At 47.7% G+C, this 18,072-nt stretch overlaps 1 protein-coding gene across 7 annotated transcripts in view; it reads right to left on the bottom strand.

Moving 5' to 3' along the window:
• The window catches only part of Fgfr1 (fibroblast growth factor receptor 1), a 45,435-nt gene that overhangs the window by 17,410 nt on the left and 9,953 nt on the right, over window positions 1-18,072 (bottom strand). For 4 of the 7 annotated variants that reach the window (XM_051170052.1, XM_051170053.1, XM_051170054.1 and 1 more), the window contains exon 2: window positions 618-884. The exons of the other annotated variants lie outside the window; for them this stretch is intronic. In XM_051170052.1, the coding sequence (XP_051026009.1) occupies window positions 618-884 (267 nt within the window). The remainder of the gene's footprint in view (window positions 1-617; window positions 885-18,072) is intronic. 7 annotated transcript variants of the gene reach the window in all.

The following is an 18,072-nucleotide window of genomic DNA, read 5'->3' as shown; positions in this document are numbered from 1 at the left end:
CTAGGGAAATATGTTCCTTGACTGGGGACAAATTCTAAATGATGTCTGGGAGAAGGTACCAAGCCCCCATCTTGGCATAAAGAAAGCTCCAGCTTTTCTTCCTTGGATCGTGGTTTTGTGAAAAGTCACATTCTGAAGGAAACTTATTCTCAGCAACAAGAGTTCTGGGCTTGCCTGGCTGCACTCATAACATTCCATGAGCTACACAACAGGCTTTTTTTCCACAAAGCCTGAACTTGGCAATGAACCTGAGCCCTTCCTACCACAGCCAGGAACCTTAGCATATGCTCCCATCCCTAAGCCTAGGGCTTGACAAGATGAGGCTGGCTGAACCCCACCTAGCACGATCCCGGCATGCTGTGCTGAGGAAATCACAGGGTCTTAACACCCCCAAAGCACCAATAATCACATCTGAGGTAGGTCTTAGCTTGGCACCTGCCCTACCTGGCTAACCCCTCGAGAGCTAAGGCACACAGCGGGCAAGGGAGCAATGTTAGTGGGCAGCGGCTCTGAAGCAAGTGGAGGGCAGACCAAGGAGGGAAGGAAGTCGGCCTCCCTTTAAAACTAGCAAATAAAGTCGCAACAGTGGACGCAGGGGAGAGGGCACGGCTACCAACCTGAGACATTGACGGAGAAGTAGGTGGTGTCGCTGCCAGAGGGGCTGCTGGTCACACAAGCGTAGAGGCCAGAGTCAGTGGGGATGGAATCCCGCACCTCCACCTCCTCCCCTGTGATGTGGGTGCGGTTGCTCTCTGCCAGCTGCACCCCGTCCCGCAGCCAGTTGATGCTCTGCACATCATCGCGCAGCCGACAGCGAAGCTGTAGCAGGTCGCCAGGGTGGACCAGGAGAGACTCCACTTCCACAGGGACTCCCCAGGGCTGAGCTGCAGCCACCCACAGGGGCCAGGAAGAAGAGCCAAGTGGAGAAAGGAGGAGGAGAGAGAAAGGGAGTTAGCTGAGCCACAGGGCACTGCACTGTCCGGGCCTCAGTTGAAGCAACAGAGCAGGGAATTGGAATATGTACCAGTGGGAAACGGTGGGCACTCTGAGACCCCCAGTTCTTCTCCTCCGCCCCACTTCTCAATAAGTCAAAGAAGAAAGCGGCAAAGTTAGGAAGCAGCTGTAGCAGCATTAAGCAGCGTTTCAATTTCCTCCGTTCTAAGGGGAGTGGTCTTCCTGTATCTAGAATCCCTCCCCCCTTCACCAAATGCTGCTCAGTGCTTTGCCAAGAATAGCCACTTCCAGCCGGAACACCCCATTCCTTTTTAGCCCTGTCACCCTCACCTCTTTCCCTAATGAATAAAAAAAAAAAAAAAAAAAAACCAACCCCTTGCAAACCCAGCAGCCCCCCACACCCAAGATGAGAGCAGGCGTGCGGTCAACCAGGACTCTGGGTACACATGACTCAGCGAGGGCGGAGGCCTGGCCTTCCAGCAACACAGATGCATATGTGGGAGGGCCAGCCAGGGAGAGGTCAGCTCAGGGGAGCCTCCAGCGGAACAGGTGTTAGCCCAAGGCCTGCAGCTGCCACAGCAGCACATTTGCTCTGGCAGCAGACATGGCACACATAAACCCTTTCTCATCTACTGCCTGGGCTCACCCTCTCTCCTGCGCCCCATTTTCCTCTTGAGACACTGTCACACTGAGGTGGTATGAGAGAGAATGGTTCCCCCATAAGTTCATATATTGGAATGGTTGGTCCCTCGTTGGCAGAGCCAGTGTTCGGGGAAGGATTAGGAGGTGTGGCCTTGTTGGAGGAGGTGTGTCCCTGGGGGTGGCCTTTGAGGTTTCAAAAGCCCATTCCATTCCAGTCAGTCAGTCAGTCAGTCAGTCAGTCAATCAGTCAGTCTGTCCCTCTCTTCCTCTCTCTCCCTCCAACTTGTAGAGAACATGGAAGCCCTCAGCTACTGCTGTGGTGCCATGTCTGCCTGCCTGCCACCATGCTCCCACCAAAACGGCCACGGACTTACCCTCTGAAACTGTATGCAAGCCCCAATTAAGTGCTTTCATAGCAACAGAAAAGTAACTAAGACACCCTTCCGCCCCCCAACACACACACTGGCTTCAGTATTCTCGGGTAGGACGGCTAGACCCACCCCTCCAAGATCTGCCGCTGCGGAGAGCACCCTCCCCTCCCGTGCATGAGCTGTCTCCTTTAGGAAGATTCATATTCTTGGCACTCCTAGGAGGAGTCAGCCATACTGGATGAATACATTCCTTGGCTACCGAAGAAGCAAAGACGCTTGTGTTCTTTTTGGGCATTCAAATGAATGACTGGCCTCTTCCTGGGAAGGAATGTTCCAGGTGCCCCCCTCCTGCCTGGGCTCAAGCGGAATTGGTCGCAGGCACCTGAGAATCAGCACGCTCTCCCTCGTCCCCTATTCTGAGAGGCCAGGCTTTCTTTGCCTCTCTGGAGGCGCTCAGCAGTGTCCAGACTGGCAGGTACCCCCTCCTGACAGCCAGCTCTCACCACCATCTGGCAAGAGGGTGTGACGGCTCACCACCAGGAGATGCCCGATTACACAGTTGCGGATCGAATGCATGGCCAGTCTCCTTACTGTCTTTCTTCCTGAACTCCCTTTGCCCTTTAAACTCCGTCCCCTTATTTACTTGAGCTCTCTGAGTCAGGGTCTTGTTATGTATCCTAAGGTAACTGCAAACTTGTAATCATCCTGCTTCTGCCTCTGCCATTTTTGTTTTGTTTTGTTTTGTTTTTTTGAGACAGGGTCTCTCTGTGTAGCCTTGGCTGTCCTGGACTCGCTTTGTAGACCAGGCTGGCCTCGAACTCACAGCAATCCGACTGCCTCTGCCATTTAGGGATTATGTGTGTGCTACCACACCCAGGCCTCCTCCACTAACCGCACCCTCCCCTACCCCTGTCTCACTTTGTAGCCCAGACTGACGTGGAACTCACAGAGACCCACCTACTTCCACACCCTGAGTGCTGGAGTTAAAGGTATGGACCAACCTTTACTAGCCCCCCAGACTTTCTAAGACAGCCTTACTCTATAGCCCAGGGTGTCCTGAACTCACAGTATAGCACAGACTGGGCCCCTACCACATCTGACTCCCCTTTGCCCCCATTTTTGCAGTGCTGGGGGCGGAGCCCAGTACTTTGCATGTGCTAGGCAAATGCTGTGCCACTAAGCTACAGCACTAGTTTTTTAGATTTGTTTTATTTTCTTTTTTTTTTTAATATTTTATTTAATTTTAATTTATGTCCATTGGTATGAAAGTATCAGATCTTGGAGTTACAGACAGTTGTGAGCTGCCATGTGTTGCTGGGAATTGAACCTGGGTCCTTTGGAAGAGCAGGCAGTGCTCCTAACCACTTAGCCATCTCTCCAGCCCAATTTGTTTTCTTTTTAACTATGTGCATTTGTGTCTGTGGCTGTGTGAGTGCGGGTCCCTAGGGAGGCCACAGGTGTCACTTCACCTAAAGCTGGAGTTATAGGCAGTTGTGAGCCACCGGATGTGGGTGGTGGGAGGCAACCTGGGACCCGCTGCGTTCAGTTCCTCTTCACCACTGAGCCACTGCTCCAGCTTCTATTCTCATTTTAGTGATTCTCTCTCTGAAGTGCTTCATGGGTTTGCACTAGAAACCTTAGGTACATTGGGCTGAATATGGCTTTATCAGCCTAGGGATTCTCGCATAATACTGGGCTGCCGAAAGTAGGGTCTGGATAGCAGTAAGCTAGCCTGCGTTTACTGTTGTGTGTTCCGATTAAGGAGAGCAACACAGAGGGGCGCAGAACACCCAGCCGATTAAAAATAGCCGCTGTGGACTCCTCTTTCCATTTTTTCAGTGGTTTATGGTTTTGCTGAAAGAAGAAAAACAGCTTGGGCCTGACCCTGAAGGAAACAGCAAGCGTTCCTCCTATTGATCCAATGTCATTTCCCTCGAGTGAGCTCACTGATTAAATATTTTGCTGCTCATGATCTGCACCAGCCATGGGTCAACAGTGAACTCAACTTCTCAGCCTCAGGCATCACACAGCCTACTCACACAGGTCTCAGAGACAAAGAGAGGCTGCAGCAGACACTCAACAAGGAGACTGGACAGGCACTGCTCCCAAGGGAAGCAGCCAGCGCTCTGCCCTTTCCCGTGGCTATGACTTCCAGCCAGTGCTGACCAACATGGGAACAAAACAAAACAAAACAAAAAAGCCACCTCATCTCTGAATCTTAGAAACCACCAGGAACCAGCTTTCTTGTTTCCAGGTGGCCTTGTCCTCCTATTCCTAGAGCCACCCTGGGACAACGTTATGTCCAGTTCAGTCTCCCAGCCCCACACGCTGGTTTACCAAGTCACACGCTGTCCTCATCAAAATCTTACCCTGGATATAAAGTAAGACCCAACCCCCCCTTTTTTTAATGTTGTTTTTCAAGCCAGGGTTTTTCTGTGTATCCCTGGCTGTCCTGGAACCCACAGAGATCTGCTTGCTTCTGCCTCTGAGTTCTAGGATTAAAGCTGTGCGACACCACTGCCTGGCCCAAATCCCTCTTGGTCTGTGAGGTTCCTGCCACTCTACCCAACCTTGTTCCTGCCTTCCACCCAAAGCTGGCTGTGCCACGGCACAACTGTATCCTCATCCTGCACGGGAACTGGGCTTCTGATGACACCAGTCATAATCTCCGGCATTCTCCTGCCTCAGATCAGTCAAAGTCTGCTGCCAGAAACATCCCAGGAGCCTCTGGTCTACGTAGTGTTTAGTATTACATACATACTCAGCACACACAAGAAAATTCTGCCCAAAGCTTCTCCACCCATGCTTGATTGAACTAGCAAACGTAGAACCCATAGACACTGACATGGAGGGCGGATTGGATACTCAGGGTTAGAAAACAACTCTGAAAATCTAATTTTAGACTATTTTATCTCCCTCAATCAAGAAAATATATACTCATTAGAAGTGACTCTTCATCTCCCACACATCTTTTTTTTTTTTAAGATTATTTTATTACATATATCTGCACGTACACCTGCATGCCAGAAGAGGACATTAGATGGATGACATTATAGTCTAGAATTCATCCTCTATGGAGACCAGACTGGACCTTGAACTCACAGAGATCTGCCTGTCTCTGCCTCCTAGGTGCTGGGATTAAAAGTGTAGGCCACTACACCCAGCATCCACACCATGTCTTAGCCCCACTGGTTTGATGTCTCTTCAGTATATTTCTATCAATGAGATCGTGAACTATATGGTCTTCTGTGAACTGCCCTGTGGGTTTGAACCCAGGTCCTTTAGAATAGCAACTGGTCCTCTTAACCACTGAGCCACCTCTCCAGCCCCTCTCATATGGTTTTTTGTGACCAGGTCATATGGGCAAGGTCCTTCTATGTCATAGTTTGTCTCCATATATTTTTCTTTTTAGTGGCTGAACAGCGTTTGAGTGTGTGATCTATCACATCCCACTGACGGCTGAAGGACGTGTCAGGGAGTATTGTCTCTCAGTGACAACAAATGCCCATACTTTGCCTCTCCTAAGATCTAGAAAGAAACCCAGAACAGAACTGACTCTTAGATTTCTCATATCAGTTAGCAGCAGGAATATAGAAGTGAGTCTTTTAGAGGACTCACAAATCAGCCAGGAGGCTGTAAAGTATTGGCGGCCTTTTCCACTGATGGCAGAGCCCTTAGTTGTGTAGGTTCTCCATTTATAAGGCAGAGTAAAGAAAGCTCCTCTGTTGTGGAAGGTGATGGGACTCACCTGTATAGAAACATCCTTGTAGATTGGCCCTGACCTTCACCTTGAGCCTAGGTAAGGTGGCTCACTATCAACCCACGGCTGTTAAAAGTTGTGTGGCCTTCATTCGTGTCTTCCTTTGACAAGAAGCACGTGGCCTTCCTTAGCCTCCTCTGAGCTGGACTTTCTCAGTCAAGTCCCATGGGCTAGAGCTGCATGTGGCAGGTTCATGTTATTAAACTGGCTATGAAGGATGGAGAAAAGGAGGCCATCTGATTGCTCAGCCACTAAAAAGCAGCATTCGAACCTTTTGTGTGTGAACTGTTAGAATAAGGTTCGGGACCGACAAGCCAGCTGGTTCAGGGTCAAGGCACTTGTTGCTAAGCCTGATGACCCAAGTTTAACCCTTAGAACCCACGTGGTGGGAGCAGAGAATAAACTCCTGAGAGTGGTTCCCTGACCTTAACATAAACACAATAAGCAAATATAAATGTCTTCTAAAACTTTATTTATTTATTTATTTATTTATTTATTTATTTATTTATTTATTTATTTTGAGACAGGATCTCACTATCTGGCCTGGAACTCACTATGTAGCTGGCCTCAAACTCACAAGAGATCTGCTTGTCTCTGGCTCCTAAGTACTGAGATCAAAGGTGCGTCCTTCCAGGCTGACTGAAAACGTTTAATTTAAAGGGGCTGGAGTGATGGCTCAGTGGTTGAGAGCGCTCTTGCAGAAGACCTAGGTTTGATTTCCAGCACCCACATGCCAGTTCCGGGAGATCTAATGCCCTCTTTTGGCCTCTTTGGACACCAGGTATACATGTGGTGTATGGATACACATGCAGGCAAAACACCTGCACACACACACACACCAAAACAAAAAAACCAAAAAACTTTTAAGAATCAAATACAAGCTGGGCGTGGTGGTGCATGTCTTTGATCCCAGCACTCAGGCAGGCAAGAAGTAGGCAGATCTCTGTGAGTCTGAGCCAACTTCAAAGTGAGTCCCGGACAGGTGAGGCTACAAATGAAAAACTCTGTCGTAAACAAACAAACAAAGCAAAGGCAAACAAATACAAAGGCAAACAAATACAAAGGCAATCCTTAGTGTGTGCAGTAGGTGGGGTGCAATGAGGAGATGGCAAAAATCAAACCCCTGTTTCATGCAGTGCAAAGCATCTAGACCTTCAGTGATCTGGTGAGACCGGTAACGTTACCCCTGTCTGCAGAGTGTTAGGAAGTAAGCTGCAGAAAACAACACCACCCATCTACTGAATGGAGCCCCTATGATCATCACTAGGACCGGGCAGGTGAGACAGAGCTCGCTGTGAGCATCCTTATAGAGAGGGCTCAAGTTAAAGCCCATATGTACAACTGTCTAAAACACTGAAGGGAAACAGTCAGGTGTCTCAGTGACAGGGAAGCCAAAGAAGAGGAGCCAGAAGTGAATGCCAAGTCGGACGACATCAGCAACATAGGTGAAAGCGAGGAAGAAGAGAGGAGGGAGACCAGAAAGAGGACAGATTTTCATCCTCGGCTGCTGGAGAGGCAGGCTTGATGCAGGTGAAGGACCAAGGATGGACCATGAAAACAAGCTGAACCACTAGTCCCTTTAGAGCCGTGGTTGTCACACTGTGGGTCTCACCCCCCTTTGGGAGTCAAATGATCCTTTCCACAAGGGTTGCCTATGATCATCCGAAATCACAGATATTTGCATTATGCTTTGCAACAGTAGCAAAATTACAGTTATGATGTAGCAATGAAAAGGCACACGCCACCATGGCCAGCGAAGAACTGTATTAGAGGATCAGAGAGAGCATCAGGAAGGCCGAGAACCACTGCCTTAGAGGGAGGGAGGGGGGAACGTGCCAATTCTAACCTGCTTCTCTGTTAGTGCCTCTAGGAGCAGAAGGTGGGGGGTGGGGGTGGAGTGGGGGTGGGGTGGACCACACTTCAGCAATCTTCAAGAAACCAGCTGCAAAGGGCAGGGGAAAGAGAGCTTTTTCATAGCGCTTTCAAGTTGAAGAACATGGCTAATGGGAATGACTGTCGCCCCATTTCCAATACTTTGGGCTATTATAACTTCTCAACAAGCTAAAGAGGGGTGGCATTCTGCTCATGGCAGAGCTGGCCAGAAGCGTTCCAGTCATTTAGCAGGTCTGAGTATGTTGATCAGACAGATCTCCTGACCAATCTGTTTTCCGACGTGAGCTCTGTGTCAGTCAGTGGGAGAGCGGAACCTTGAGGCTCAAATCCATATAAATCTTATTACCCTTCATCTTGTACATCGGTCAATAGGAGGCAGCCATGAAAGAAATCCCTGGGGACACACCTGTCTGTGCAGAATATAAGTGCAGCCCACTTCGTGCCACATGAATAAACAGAGCCTGGAAAAACATCTGATGTTAAAATATCACTTTCTGGGCTGGAAGGATGACTCACTCACTTGGCAAGAAAGCTTGCTGAAAAGCCTGTCTTGAGTTCCAATCTCCAGGAGTCACAAGATGGAGAGAGAGAACACCTACAGGCTGTCCTCTGACCCCTACACGTACACCATGGCATAGGCACACACACGGTGTGCACATGCCATAAATAATAAATGCAATTTAAAAAACTTATTAAGACGTACCATATCCTTCCCCAGCCTGGGTTCTATAAAAAAAACAAAAACAAAAAAACCCAACACACATAATCCCACATAGTCATGTGACTCCAACAAAGAGAGAGAGACACATGACACATGTGTGTGCCATTTACCATGTGTGAAGCCTCCCATTCACAACTGTGCAAACCAGATACTCACAAATGACAGAACCAAGCTCTTTCCCAGGCCATCTTCTCATCTGCACAGCAGCCTTACAGAACCCATTGTGGTCATAGGGACACATATATGGCATGGACAGGACAGTTCTCTTCGTGTGTTACCTCATCAAATCTCCATAGCAACCAATCACAACAAGTAAAATAGGTACTACTAGCATCCTCATTTCAGAGAGGCCGGAGTCAGGCAGATCTCTGTGAGTTCAAGGGCAGCCAGAGCTAACATGGTGAAACCCTGTCTCAAAATACACAAAACAGAAGCTTAAAAACAGTACTTTTAACTAGAATGAACCCCAGACGGGTGCAGTGTTGCACACCTTAATGCCAGAACTCAGGAGGTAGAGGCAGGCAGATCGTTGTGAGTTCAAGGCCAGCCTGGTCTACAAAGCAAGTCCAGGACAGCCAACATTACACAGGGAAACCCTGTCTTGAAAAACAAGAACAAAACAACCCAAAAAGACAATCTAGAAGGAACCCCTCCAACTGAGCAGTTTGTGGGATGGGGGCGTACCCTCTTTGTGGCATACTCCTAAACTAATAATGATGCCCCCTTTGGCATTGCACGAGACACTTTACAAAACATGTTTATTGGAGGTTATGTTACTCGGTTTTGCCTCCCACTTAAAAGAAGCGGAGGTTGTGAGGCTTCTTGCAAAGTTACAAGACAAAGAGGCTCTAAGTGTCTGGTCAACTGTGTCCTGGGCCCCTCCCCCATGCTTCTCATCCTAAGTGTATCCTAAACAGTGAGGGATGACCCACACTGTGGGCTGCACACACTGCACAGCAACATCCTGAACAGCAAGGGAGCCTCAGAGCCCTCCCTGCTTTCTCTCAGGCTCAGCTCTTAGCAGCCATCTGTCATTTGCCGTTAACAGCTGATAACCTCTGACACCCTCCACTGCAAAGAACATTAGGCAAAGGGGCTGGTCAGTGCTCTCCTTGGCCCAGATCCAGAAAGGTCACCAGAGAGGTCCTGGCTCAAGACCTCAAATGACATGCTGCCTCCTGTCCCCTCAACACCCTGAGACCCTCAGGTTGTTCCCTCCTTAAGAATCCAGAGTTCTCAGGCACTGGTGGCGCATATCTTTTAGCTCCAGCACTCAGGAGGCAGAGGCAGGTGGATCTCTGAGTTCAAAGCCAGCCTGGTCTACACAGGGAATTCCAAGACAGCCAAGGCTACACACAGAAACCCTGTTTGGGGGTGGGCGTGGGGGTGGGGTGAGAATCCAGAGTCTTTTAGCTATCTCCTTTCCCCTGCCTCAGTGGTTCAGTCATTTCCTTACTATACCTTATAATTAGCCGCTGGTCAGTCTAGGGACTTTGCATCTCTTAAATGTCTTTCTCCAACAACAAAAGTCACCTCAAATTACTTCTGAGGTTCACAGTTGAAGAACTACATCTCTCATTCTTTCCTTCTTTTCTCTATGAGCCAGGGACTCCCCTCCCACCCCCCAAGCTAGCATTGGCTGCATGTGGCGCTGAGGACTGACCACAGCGCACTCTTTCAACTGAGCTACCACTCCAGTTCCAGAAGTGGTTGTTGGTTTTTCTGTCTTTTCCAAACTGGCCTGAAATATCCCTCTCTGGCCTGAAAACTCACAGTGCAGGTCAGGCTGGCCTTGAACTCACAGAGAACAGCTTGCCTCCCAAGTGCTGAGATTAAACACGTGCTCCACCAAACCTGGTAACTGACTCCATTTTGTTCTTGTTGTTTCAGAGATGCTCTCCCACCAACCCTGGTGCTGCCTCCGCCTTCATGTACCATGGGGTAGTCTGAACTCGAAGGTCCTTCTGAGACAGCCTCTTGAGATGAAATTTCAGATGTGTATCACCAAGCCTGGCCTTCACTCCATTTTTAGTGTACCCCCACACCGGATTTGAAAGTGTTGGTGGCTTCACTTGATGCCAGACTGCTAGTACGGTCTGCACAAGCGTCTCATCTCTCCATGGTCAGGAATGGTAGAGACATCTTAGACACCAAAGGACTCCCTCCACTAAATCTGGATTCGGGCTCAACCCTGTTTAAGGCCTTTGGTTGGGATTTTAGGGCTAAGGAAATGAAGGGAGTAGGGCATCTCAGTAGCACGAGGGAGACGGTGGTCTAGGAGTGTTTACAGTCTTGGCACAAGCTCCCAGAGATAAATGAGGGAGCAATTGTGGATGTGGGAGGAATTTGGGGTGGCTTTGAAAGCAACTTAAAAGGAACTAAGAACAGCGCGGCGGGACTCCAGGGGCCCTCGGCGGAAGGTTTTTATTGCGTTATTTTGACTTTGAAATAGAACCGAAAACTTAACTTTAGTCTAGCAAGACCAAGACAGAGCAAGCAATCACGGTGAAATTCCAGGTGATTAATTATCATTCTAAGAGGGACTGGGCAAAGAGGAGTAGTAGAGATCCCTTCAGTACAGGGGATACTGCAAAAAACGGGGGAGCATAGGTGTGTGGTACAGGAAATAGGAGCACCAATCAATTACCGGGGCCTGTCTCCTGATCAGTAGCATTCAGGGCCCTGACCTGGGGTTTGGACAGGTTTTTGTTTTTTTTTTTTTAAATAGAAAAGGGAAAGGAGCAAGAAGGAACATTTTGCATGCAAATGGGCTGCTGCCAGAAGAGCCCATTAAAATGTAAAACTTCACATTCAGCTGACAAAATGGTGCAAACCACAGTGCTTGCCACAGGGGCTGCAATAAAGCACACAACAAAGGGGCCGAGGAACTACGAGGCCTGAATGGCCTCTGTCAGCAGGTCCCCTCTCTCGTTGCCATGGGGACGCCACCGGGGCTTACTAAAGGTATTTCCTGAGGAGAAAGGCAGCACACACATGCCCAGGCAGCCGAGCTAATCCTGACAGGAAGCCTTTGCCATTCAGGAGCCCAGGAGCTTGGGGCTGAAGTTTTGTTTTGTTTTTATTAAAAAAAAAAAAATTGTCTTTTGTGCATCCCACCTCATCACTGTAATTTAATGTGGAGCTGCCCATGATGGCCAAAGCTATAGCTAAGGTCCTTGTATCCACCACATGGCCTCCAACATCAGCTCCCCAGGAGTTGAGAAGGAGGAAGTAACCGGCAGAAACCTAACTTGGGAGTCCCAGGCCAAGAGTTTTGTTTCAACCTTAAACCAGACAAAAGGTGGGCATCCGAATTGTGTTCAGTAGGGGCTCAAACGTCACCTGGGAGTATCATGCCTGTAGTTTTCCCACTGGGGATATGGTACCCATGCCCTGGTGTCCCCCACTCCCACTGCAGCCCGGTCCAGCTGGAAGGATTGTAATTAAGTGATTAACAAAGGAACCAAATCTCTTCCCCTTTCCCCAGCAAAAGTTCTGGTTCTGCTGATAAAACCCTGGACCAAGCAGAAAAAAAAAATTTTTTTTTTCTTCCTGTACCCCTTCCCCCAGCTGGTTTCTCAATGCACTTTGCTCCTCTCCCTCCTAGAACCACAGAAGAGAAGGGATGTGTCCTGCAGCTCCAGGAAGGACGGTCTGTGCTTGGGGCTCCCAGAAGTTTGAGTCACCACATCTCACTTGGCAGCCATGGCAGATTCAGGGAAGAAAGCCAAGGGCACAGCTGGCAGCAGCGGAGACAAACCCCTGTATGACAACTGCCTCCTAGGGCAGCTGAGGGCCCACTAACACTTCCTGAGCAACCTCCACTCAGAAGAGCCATCCCCTTATGGAGAGCGGAGAGACTGGAGTGGTCTCACATCTGCTGTGACTGGAACCTGGGCCCATGGGCTTGGAGAGCCTGTTTTGGAGTCTGTCTCTTCCAGTCCACATATGCACACACACACAACATAGCCTGAATATCCACAAAACAGGAAAGGAAAAAAAAAGTCTGTGGAAGTATTGAGGTTGCCTGGCAAAAGCCTCGTCCCAACACACACACATGCACGCACGCACTCTTTTTTTCTTTTTAACTAATTTATTTTTTCTTTTATGTGCATTGGCATTTCGTCAGGTCCCCTGAAAATGGAGTCAGAGATAGGTGTGAGTCGCCATGTGGGTGCTGGGCATTGAACGCCGGTCCTCTGGAAGAGCAGCCAGTGCTCTTAACTGCTGAGCCATCTTTCTAGCACCGCGCACATGCACACTCAAACACAACCCTGAGGAAGCTTCTGCAGCCCTGCTAGATGGCTTCAGTTTTCCGTTAAAGTGCCTGGAGACTGTTGAAGGATTCGGAGGGTGGTGAGCAGGTGAATCTAGTTGGGTCTTCCTTCACTGGAAGTCACTTCCTAAATTCACATCAAAACTACAACTGGTCACCAAATGATAGAACGCCTAAAAACATCTCTGCTAAGTTGTTGGGGGGGTGGCGCACGGGAGAGCAGGGTGGTGGTCCTGTTGCTAGGGAGGTAGCTTGGACCCTCCCACTACTGGCTGGGAGCCCAGGCCTCCCAGCCATGTGTCTGCAGCTGCGACCTGTCACACACTTCCTGGTCTGGGTTCTGTAATGGAAAGATCATTAAGTGTGGGGGAGGGAGGGGAGTAAGAGGACTCTACAGGGAAGAGGTAACTCCGTAGCCCCACTCTTCTCAAGGCCCTGACCTTAAAAGTCTGGTCAGGTTCCTTAAAGAAAGGAATGTGCAGCCCTGCCCCCAAGTGCCCCAGCCTCCTGGGCCAGCCCCTCCCCCCAGGCTCGGAAGCACCAGTTTGGAGAAGGAAAAGGCCGGCAGCTGGGCAGGGAAAGTTGCAGTCCCCAAAACTTGCTGATCCATTCATTCAGTTGGAGCGTCAGCTGTTTCGGAATGTGCCTTCTGCCCCCCAAAACCACAGATGGTGCTGGAGTGAACAATTTGCTATGTGCTGCCACTGTTGTCCGTTCGCACCATGCCAGTGAATTCGTGAGGGTGGTTAAAGTCAGAGAGCTCCTGCCTTAGACCATGCACTCCTGGGTGGGGAAATGGTTTTCTCACAATGCAACATGTGTTTTTTTTTTTGTTTGTTTGTTTTTGTTTTTTTCTATAAAGAAGTGCCCATGGCTGAGGAAACAGCTTAGTGGTGGGCCTCTTACTTGGCATTCTTGAGGCTCCAGTTCAATCCCAACTATTACATCCACTCACACATACCAAAAAAAAAAAAAAAGGGGGGGGGTGGGGTCTTTGGTGGCACATACACCTTAAATCCCAGCACTGTGTATGGGTATGTGCATCCAGAGGCAGAGGCCGGCAAATAACCAAGATTGGTCTACATAGCAATTTCCAGGCCAGCCAGACGACACAACAGGACCCTGCCTTAAAAAATAAAATAATCATAATAGTGATAAAGACCCTTATTTTTACATTATGAAAAAAAAATCCTTATGATGAAATAATACATAGAAAGCTGGTTAATTGGTTAATAGGCAGAGTGTTGATTAGAGAAGGTAAAAGCTATAGAAGTTTCTGGATAGCAATGTGGGTGTGGTGGCTCACGCTCTATAAGCCTAGCATTTATGACACTAGGGCAGAAGTACTAACAAAAGTTCAAGACCAGCCTGGGCTACCTAGAAAGACCCTGTCTTCAAAAAAAAAAAAAAAAAAACCATACAGTGATTAAAGTGGTAAGCGTTAGTTTACATATAATGGACCTAACTTAAAAAGTGAAAACAAAACAAACAAAAAAAGGCAATGGCCCTAAAACTTTGGAAAACCACAGGTGTCCAGAATGGAGCTTCAGCTTCATTTATAGCCCACCTGTCCACAAAATGAATTCACTCTTCAGCCTCTATCTCTTGCACACACAGCACCAAAACCAAGCAGTCTTTGCTTCAGTACTCAAAAGAGCGGTGTGTGTGTGTGTGTGCGCGCGCGCGCGCGCATGTGTGTCTGACTTTCATCAGGGGCTCTCCCCAGAGCAAGGTCTCGGTACTGTTTCTATCTGGTAATCCAGAAGCATGGGACTCTTGGGGTACAGACTTCCCTCAGCAAAGGAACCCTAATGTCCTATGGAAAGAGAGGGCTGTCTAACATTCACTTAGTCCCAGGCCCAGTTTAAGCCAACAGCTCAGCTCAGCAGGCACAGACAACTGGGATATCAGACCTTACTACTGTCCACTGTGATTCTGGGCAAGTCAGCGCCTGTTATGACTCAGTCTCCTCCTCGTGGCTAACCCTAGCACCAGGTCCCTTCAGGCATTCCTGGCCAGCTTTTCATTTTTAAGATTAGAAAGGTTAAGGTCTGGAGTTAAGAGCACTGCCACAGAACTGGAGTTCAATTCCCAGTACCCACATGGAGGCTCACAACTGCCTGTAGTTACAGGGGCTCCTTGAGGGTATAGTATGCATGCGGTACATTTACAACACACTGCAGCCAAAACACCAAAACACGTACACTTTAAAAGATAAAAACACACTTTAAAATGTATCTTTTTAAAAAATGAAAATGGGGGAGGGGGCTGGAGAGATGGCTCAGAGGTTAAGAGCACTGGCTGCTCTTCCAAAGGTCCTGAGTTCAATTCCCATCAACCACGTGGTGGCTCACAGCTATCTATAATGTGATCTGATGCCCTCTTCTGGCCTGCAGGTGTACATGCAGGCAGAGCACTGTATACATAATAATAAATAAATCTTTAAAAAAAAATGAAAATGGAGGCAGGCTTCAGGGCACACATCTTTAATTCTAGCACTCAGGAGGTAGAGGCAGGTGGATGTCTGTGAGTTTGAGGCCAGCCAGGTCTACCTATAGTGAGATAGTCAGGACAGCTAGGGTTATGTAAAGAGACCCTGTCTCAAAAACAAAAAAAACAAAACAAAAAGCAAAAACCCAACAAAAAAGAAAGATCATAGGTTGTTAACTTACCTTACCTAGGCATTCACCTATTATAAAAGAATTCATATCCACCAGATAGAAATATATAACTGCATTTTATAAATACATACACTCTCCAACTTAAAATGATTCAACTTATGCTCTTTCAAGTAGGGTACGGAAAGATGGCTATTAAAATAAATATGCCTCTTGCAGAGGACCTAAGTTTGGCTTCCAGCACCTACACCTGGCAGTGCACAACCACCTGTAATTCCAACTTCAGGGGATCGACACCCCCTTCTGACTTTTATGGGCTGCAGTCATATACACATACATACATACATACATACACACACAATTAAAAATAAATCTTTTTAAAAAAGGATTTATTTATGTATTTATTTATTATGTATACAGTATTCTGCCTGCATGCATACCTGCTTACCAGGAGAGGGCACCAGATTTCGTTATAGATGTTTGTGAGCCAACATGTGGTTGCTGGGAATTGAACTTATAACCTTTGGAAGAGCAGACAGTGCTGTTAAGTCTCTGAGCCATCTCTCCAGCCCCTAAAAATAAATCTTAAACCTGTATTGTAGGAAAGTAGAAACAGTCCTTTAAATGTTGGCCATATTCTAGGCTACTCATAGGCCACACAGTCCTTCTTGCTGTGTTGGGTATTAGCTGTGGCTCCCAAGCAGCCAAGGATCACAGTTGATGCTTCGGGTTAAGTATGCTGAACACATTTAAAGTGTGCTAAACTATGATACAGAGTAGGTTACATGTACTACAGCATTTTTAGAAAAGTATTTATTATCATTCTGTATGTGCACAGTGCCCTCCGGTGCCCGCGGAAACCAAAGGACAACTTTGCGTTTCTCTCCTGCTCCCTTTACACACCTTCTGGGGACTGAATTCAGACAGCAGCACACGCTCTTCCTGCTGTGCCATCTCATCAGCTGGGACAGGCTCCATGTTGGATCGTTACTTTAGAATGTCACCCACGGAGTTGGAGAGATGGCTCAGAGGCTAAGAGCACTGACTGCTCTTCCAAAGGTCATGAGTTCAATTCTCAGCAACCACATGTTGGCTCACAACCGTCTTTAACGAAATCTGTATACATAATAAATAGAATGTCACCCATTACACAGGAGAAAGGCTTTAGGCTTGAGTTCGGTCCCTGGAACTCGCGTGGTGGAAGAAGAAAACCGACTCCAGCTAGTTACCCTCTCTGACCTACATGCGCGAATACACTTTGTAGTGGCACAGCCTCAGCGCGCCTGGGAGGTGGAAGGCAAGAGAATTGGGAGTTCGAGGCCAGCCTGGTGTAGATGAGTGCCCATCTTAAAAAAAAAAAAAGGTAACTGCAAATAAAACAGTGTTTTACATTATGCCAGCAACAGCCTCTCACATTCAACCTCACTCCATCTTTGGCTGTATCATGTTCTCTTGTGCTTGATTTAAACTTGTGTTGTCTTCTTGTGGCCTAGGACTATAACACAGTTACCATAGACACAGAAGCGCACACCATATACCATAGGTATATATGTGGTGGGCTAACCTATGTACATTTGTAAGAACACTTTATCTTGTTCAAGTGATGACAAAAATCTCACAATACATTTCTCCGAACATTATGAATGCAACAAATAAATATAATTCTCTATATATTCGACCATAATAAGTGAACTGATACACCCTACAGATAAGCAATTAACCCTTTACTTTGAGCAAAGGGACCGCTTATGCAGGTGAGATGTCCTTATAACCTGGCTTAATGTCTTTATTTGATGTGGGCTTCAAATATCATTCCCTAAATGACTTATTTATTGTATCTGCCACATCCATTAAAAAGCAATGCTGCCAGGTACGGTGGCATATCACTTTAATCTCTGTACTCCAAGGACAAAGGCAGATGAATCTCTGAGTTTGAAGCCAGCCTGGTTTGCAAGGCTAGCTCTGAGAGCTAGGACATTAAGAGACCCTGTTTCAAGAACCCAGATAGTGCTGATGCACGCCTTTAATCCTAGTACTCAGGAGGCAGAAGCAGGTGGATCTCTATAAATTCCAGACCAGCCTTGTTACAGACTGAGTTCCAGGACAGCAAGGGATACACAGAGAAACCTTGTTTTTAAAAAAGAGAGGGGGTGGGTGGGGGTGAGGGAGGAAGAGCCGGGCGTGGTGGCACATGCCTTTAATCCCATCACTCGGGAGGCAGAGGCAGGCATATCGCTGGAGGCCAGCCTGGTCTACAAAGCGAATCCAGGATAGCCAAGGCCACACAGAGAAACCCTGCCTTGCAAAACAAAAACAAAAAACAAACAAACAAACAAAAAAAAGAAAAAAAAAAGAAATCTAAAAAAACCCTAATACTGGCCAAAATTAAGCCTGACCCATGAGGAGGGTAGAAAGGACCCACTCCAGCATTCATAAAGGGACCCTAAGACTTTTTACTTACTTTTCCTTTTAAAAGGTTATACAGACAGTCCAAGTGGGCAAAAGAGGGGGAGAGACAGTTAAATAAACTTTAACACTCTCTTCTCGGTGCACTATTACGTGGTACCTAGGTACATACATATGTAGAAGGCAGAGAACAACCTGCAGAATTTGGTTCTCCACTTCCACCGCATGTGTCTTGGGGACTGAATTCAGGCAGCCAGGCTTGCCCACCAGTGCCCTTATCCACTGAGCTGTGCTACAGATCCTTGCTTTGTTTTTTTTTTTTAAATCTTATGTGCATATGTGTGTGTGCCTGAGAGTGTGCATGTGTACCACACGTGTGCAGTGCCCGAGGAGGTAAGAAGAAGAACCAGGCAAGTCCCTTAGAACTAGAG

The sequence above is a fragment of the Acomys russatus genome, chromosome 27 (genome assembly GCF_903995435.1).
Source record: "Acomys russatus chromosome 27, mAcoRus1.1, whole genome shotgun sequence".
In the NCBI taxonomy this organism is placed as follows: domain Eukaryota; kingdom Metazoa; phylum Chordata; class Mammalia; order Rodentia; family Muridae; genus Acomys; species Acomys russatus.
This window is presented reverse-complemented; position numbering and strand designations above follow the sequence as displayed.